The 5,784-nt window shown below is 37.2% G+C and overlaps 1 protein-coding gene across 1 annotated transcript; it reads left to right on the forward strand.

The window, feature by feature from the left end:
• Positions 1 to 2,649: 2,649 nt before the first annotated feature.
• Positions 2,650 to 4,579, forward strand: LOC104884624 (uncharacterized). Its single transcript, XM_057391421.1, has 6 exons — positions 2,650 to 3,133; positions 3,243 to 3,402; positions 3,450 to 3,556; positions 3,780 to 3,881; positions 4,037 to 4,223; positions 4,387 to 4,579. Exons 1-6 carry the CDS (start codon positions 2,650 to 2,652, stop codon positions 4,577 to 4,579), a joined length of 1,233 nt encoding a protein of 410 aa, XP_057247404.1.
• Positions 4,580 to 5,784: the final 1,205 nt, after the last annotated feature.

A 5,784-nucleotide genomic window follows, 5' to 3' on the forward strand; every position in this document is an offset into this window, starting at 1 on the left:
AGTGTGGGCCAAGATTTTTCAGCCCGCGGACCAGCCCGCTCAACCCATGAATTTCACGGTCCGGTCCTAGACCGTGAAATCTTAGCCAAGCCCACTACAGCCTACGGTCCAGCTCGCCCAGCCCGCACCAGTGGCCATCACTAACCCCAGCCCACCCTATGCCCTGCCCACCCCCCACACCCAGCCCACCCCTGCTTTGCCCTGCCCCCTGCACTCCCCCTCATCCCACCCCTCCCACCCCCAGCCCACCTGGACTCCCCCCTAAGCCCTGCCCACCCCCTGCACTCCCCCTCCCCGGCCCCCCACCCCAGCCCACCCCCATCACTCCCCTGCACCCCCACCCCAGCCCACCCTCTGCCAGCCCCTCCACCCATTGTTGCCAGCCACCCCAGCAACCAACCAACCCCATAGCCCAGCCGAGTAGCCCCCCCCCCACCCCCACCCAAAACCTCCCTTCGACACAAAAAAAAAACCCGATCAAATTGCAATAATATATGACAAGTTTTTGAACATAATAATTAACTTTAAATATATATTTAATAATGTAAAAAGTGTACATAGAACTGATACAAACTAGTAGATGTAGCTAATTATATCACGATATTCCACTAAAATGTATCATAAGCAATCATCGGTAATGTGGGACGACAACTTATCCCGAACTTCATGTAATTCGTTTGTGGTGACACTAGTAGAATAATTGCTTATTGCTACGGTGATATTGCTGCGGTTTTACCCATACGCAGCAATAGATCACGTCAAAAGAAAAGAAAAAATATAAAATAACCATATTGTTGCGGTTTCGTCAGAAAATCGCAGCAATATGGTTTAGACGAAATTATTTTGAAAATTTTTGAATATTTGACCAAATATATTGCTGCGGTCTCTGAGAAAAATCGTAGCAATATATTAAAATAATTTAAAAAATTATTATTTGAACCTATTGCTGCGGTTCCTAAAAGAAACTACAGCAATAGGGTTTAAAATTTGATAAAATAAAAAAATTCTAGGGTTTTAATCCCTCTTCTCTACCCCTCTCTCATTTCACGCCCACGTACTCTTCAGAATTTCTCTCTTCCTCTCTCTCTCTCCTCCTCCCTCTCTCCTCTCTAACCCCTCTCTCATTTCACGTACTCTTCAAAATTTCTCTCCTCCTCTCTTCCTCTCTCTCTTCAAAGTTTCTATATATTATTTTTTTGGTTTGCTATAATCAAATTAATTTCCAAAACCTGGCTAGAGTAAAGGATCTTTGTTCGAGGACATGCATGGTTGCACCCAGGTTAGCAGAATATAGGGTTTTTCTAGTAATGGAAAAGAATGGTTGTTTTGTATTCTCAGGGGCGGATCCAAGGGGGGGCCTACCCGGACCTTGGCCCCCCCATGGTCCAGAAAAAAAATCAGTCATTTTAAAAGCCCATTATAGTAGATATAAAATAAACTAAAAAATCAGTCCCTAACTCCCTACCCTAGTACCCTAGTCGGTCAATGTAGTGTGAAGTAGCGTGAGCCGTGACTAGCGTTTAAGCAAAACTGGTGAAAGCAACAATACAACTGTACAAGACTGCAAGCAGCAAGTACAACAACAAAATTCAGATTTTCATCTAGAAGTACAGTACTTTCTTTCTTTATTCTATAGTATTTTATTAGTTAATTGTTAGGTGCTTTTAACTTTTTTTATATTTTATTATTTCTTGATTTCTTGCAAACCTTTATGATTTATGAATGCTGATGCCAATTGCCATGATTTCCATCAATCAATACTTTGTACACACCTTTAATTTATCTTTAGTAATTAGTAGGCACTAGGCAGTAGCTTGCATTATTGCATAGTTGGCGATCAATACTCCAAATTGGTGACCATGTTTTTATTTTATTTTTTAACTCTTTGCTTGTATGACTAATTGACTTGCATAGTTGTATCATGTTATTGTTATATTGCATATTAAGTTAATAGTTAATTTTTATATCTCATTAATAAAATTACTTAACTAGGATAATTGATAATTGATAATTGCTAATTGCTAGACGAAGTATATTATAACTTTTTTCTTAGCACTTAACATATAATTTTTATTTGAATTCAAAATGTCTTAATCTGATATATTATTAATAGAATTCAGTATTTTCTTTTCTAGGTTTAAAATATGAAGAGAAAAACCATTGATTTGTACTTCCAAAAACAAAAACCTACTCCAGAAATAAATGTTGATAACGTGAACTTTGATGATCCTAATGAAACGACGAACAATGTGATTCCAGATAATCCAACTCAGATACCGAATCAACAACCTAATAGTAGTGACACTTCTTTTGTGCGTGATCCAGCATTACGTAAGCCAATCAGTAGTTATCCCTTGGGGATACAACGAGAAATTGTGGGCAAGTTTATTGAGTTTGGACCTTACCAAACTCGTTTATCTGAGTATCCCTTATCAGGTCCAGAAAGCCATCCACGTCGATTTGTATCTAATTGGTTTAAGACTTTTACGTGGCTAGAGTATTCACCAACAACTGATGCTGCCTATTGTTTCCCATGCTTTCTTTTCGATAAAAAACCATTGGGGAAAGCTGGTTCAGATACTTTTACTAGTACAAGGATTTAGAAATTGGAAGAGAGTTGGTGGAAAAGATTGTGCATTTGTATCCCATATGGGAAGAGACATTAATTCAGCTCATGGATATTCTGTTCAATGTTGGGAGAATATTCAGAAAACTAAAGGTCATATAGACACTGTTTTTGAAAATCTCACTCCAAAACAGATTGCAGATAATCGTTTAAGACTATCAGCTTCAATAAATGTTGTAAAATGGCTCACATTTCAAAAGTGTGCGTTTAGGGGACATGTTGAGAACGCCGACTCCAAAAACCAAGGAAACTTTCTAGAGATGTTAAAACTCATTGCATCCTATAACAAGGATGTACGAGACGTGGTGCTAGCAAATGCACCACAAAATGCCAAATATATTGCTCCGTCAATTCAAAAGCAAATTTTGCATGTTTTTGCTAAGAAAGTGCAGAATGAAATCCGAAAGGAGATTGGTGATTCAAAATTTTGCATAATCATAGATGAATCACGAGATGTATCTAAAAGGGAGCAAATGGCTATTGTTATAAGATTTGTTAATAAAGATGGTATTGTACAAGAGCGATTTTTGGACTTGGTGCATGTCAAAGATACAACTTCTAAACTCTCAAAGATGAAATAACAACAGTTTGTCTAATCATGAGTTGAATATTAAAGATCTTAGAGGTCAGGGATATGATGGAGCTAGCAATATGCGTGGGGAGTGGAATGGTTTACAAGCTTTGTTTATAGATGATTGCCCTTATGCATATTATGTGCATTGTCTGGCCCATCAGTTGCAATTATCTCTTATTGCTGCCGCAAGAGAAGTATCTGAGTTCATGATTTCTTCAAAGATTTAATTTTTATTGTGAATGTTGTTAGTTCTTCTTCCAAGCGTCATGATGAGTTACATGATAGTCAAGTAGCTGAGTTGGAGCACCTGATTGAAATTGAGGAGGTTGATACTGGAAAAGGGATGAATCAAATTGGTACATTGCAACGTCCTGGAGATACTAGATGGAGTTCACATTTTAAATCAATTTGCAGTTTACTAAGAATGTTCAATGCGACACGTACATACTTGAGAAAATAGCCATTGATCGTCGAGCCACATATTCACAACGAGGGATGCTAATTATGCTCTTAAAAAATTATTAGCATTTGATTTTGTATTCATTTTGCATATGATGCAAGAACTCATGGCGTTCACAGATTTACTTTGTCGAGCCTTACAACAAAAATCACAAGATATTTTGCATGCTATGGATTTACTTGTTGATACAAAATCCTCAATTCAAGATCTCAGAGATGAAGGTTGGAAAGATCTTTTGGACAAAGTACTCTCATTTTGCAACAGACATGGCACTCTGGTCCCAGATATACAAGCTAGTTATTCTGATTTAATACGATCTCGACGTAACAAGATAACATATCAGTGGAGCATCATTATAAAATTGATGTGTTCACAGCTACTATGGATCAGCAATTGGAGGAACTAAATAGTCGTTTCAGTGAGAAAACAACAGAGCTTCTTGTCTTAAGTGCATCTTTGAATCCTGACAAGGGATATAAAAACTTCAATGTGGATAACATTTGCCGTCTTGCAGAAAAGTACTATCCTGCAGACTTTTCTAAAGATGATCAGTTTCATTTGAGGTACCAACTTCAGTTATTTTACCGATGTGTCTCTAATCATGATGAGATGGAAAAATTTGAGCTCCATAACTGATTTATGTCGAACTTTAGCTGAAATTGGTAAGTCCAATGTCTATCCTTTAGTTGATAGATTGATTCGACTAATTTTAACTCTTCCTGTTAGTACAGCAACTTATGAGAGAGCTTTTTCAGCAATGAAAATTGTTAAAACTAGCTTGCGAAATAAGATGGAGGACGACTTTCTATCGGAGTACTTGATTGTCTATATAGAGAAGGATATTGCTGAGAAATTTACAATTGGCTCGATCATAGATGATTTCAATTCTATGAAAACAAGGAGAGTACAATTTGGATGACTAGAATAGTTTGTATCAAATAATGTTTTTGGAACATATAATCATATGATTGTGGATCTTTGTCGTTCAAAAATTCATATTTATTAATTTTTGGTTAGTTAAATTTCTTGTTCGATTTATATGGCCCAGGCAATAAAAAATTCCTGGATCCGCCCCTGTGTATTCTGTTGTGTGGTTTGATCTTATAGGGTTTTTCTAGTAATGGAAAAGAATGGTTGGTTTGTATTATGTTGTGTGGTTTGATCTTTGTATCTGATTTCACAGTAGGTTCCATCCTAGAAATCTCTCTGTTGATCTCTGTTACTTTTTACTTCAAGAGTTTGATAGTGCTATAAAGTTTTCTAGATTGAGTGTTCAAGCACGGCCGTTCGCCAGATTCAACGTCCTTCATCTTCAACCACGTCCGTTTGCCAGATTCAACGCCCTTCGTCGGCCGTCATCCCACGCGAAGTCGTCAGATCTCAGCCACCATCGTCGTCCCACGCCTTCGCCGCCTTCGGTTTCAGCCGACGATGGTTTCAGCCCACGCGAAATCGTCCTCCTCTGTACCATAGATCTCTCTTCGCCGCTGATCTAATTTCTGACCCTTAGTTTGTCGGTCGTTCATCCAGTGAAACTCATTCGTGAATCGTGGCTTCCTTCGCAAAATCTAGTTCAGTTTTATTCTTCTTTTTTGTTTTCATTATATTTTTTGTTATTAGTTATTTAGTTGTAATTTTGTTTTTTTATTTTTGCTTTTTTATTTTACTTTTTGATTTTTTGTATTATTTATGTAACTAGCTTTTTTATTTTTATATATATTAATGAGATTCATATGTGATTTTATTTTAAGTTCATCGCGAATTTTTAGTGAGCTGCTTTTAATATTTCAAATTTTAGTACAAAATGCAAAAAAAAAAAAAAAAAAAATTTACCTGTACCATGACATATTGTTGCGGTTTTGGGTAGGAACCGCAACAATATGTTGTTATATTGCTGCGGTTTAAAACTGCAGCAATATAATTATTACCTATTGCTGCCCCCTTAATTGCTGCGCGGCTAAAACCGCTACAATAGGCCACTTTTTGACCGCAGCAATAAGCATTTATTCTAGTAGTGTGAAGGCCTTCAAACTTGGTGTGTTCATATAAACCTTGCAAAACAACCAAGAAATAAACACATAATATAAGAATTCAATCATTTACCGTAGTTAGTAGTTCTAAAAA

Source organism: Beta vulgaris, chromosome 8 (assembly GCF_026745355.1).
Source record: "Beta vulgaris subsp. vulgaris cultivar EL10 chromosome 8, EL10.2, whole genome shotgun sequence".
NCBI lineage: Eukaryota > Viridiplantae > Streptophyta > Magnoliopsida > Caryophyllales > Amaranthaceae > Beta > Beta vulgaris.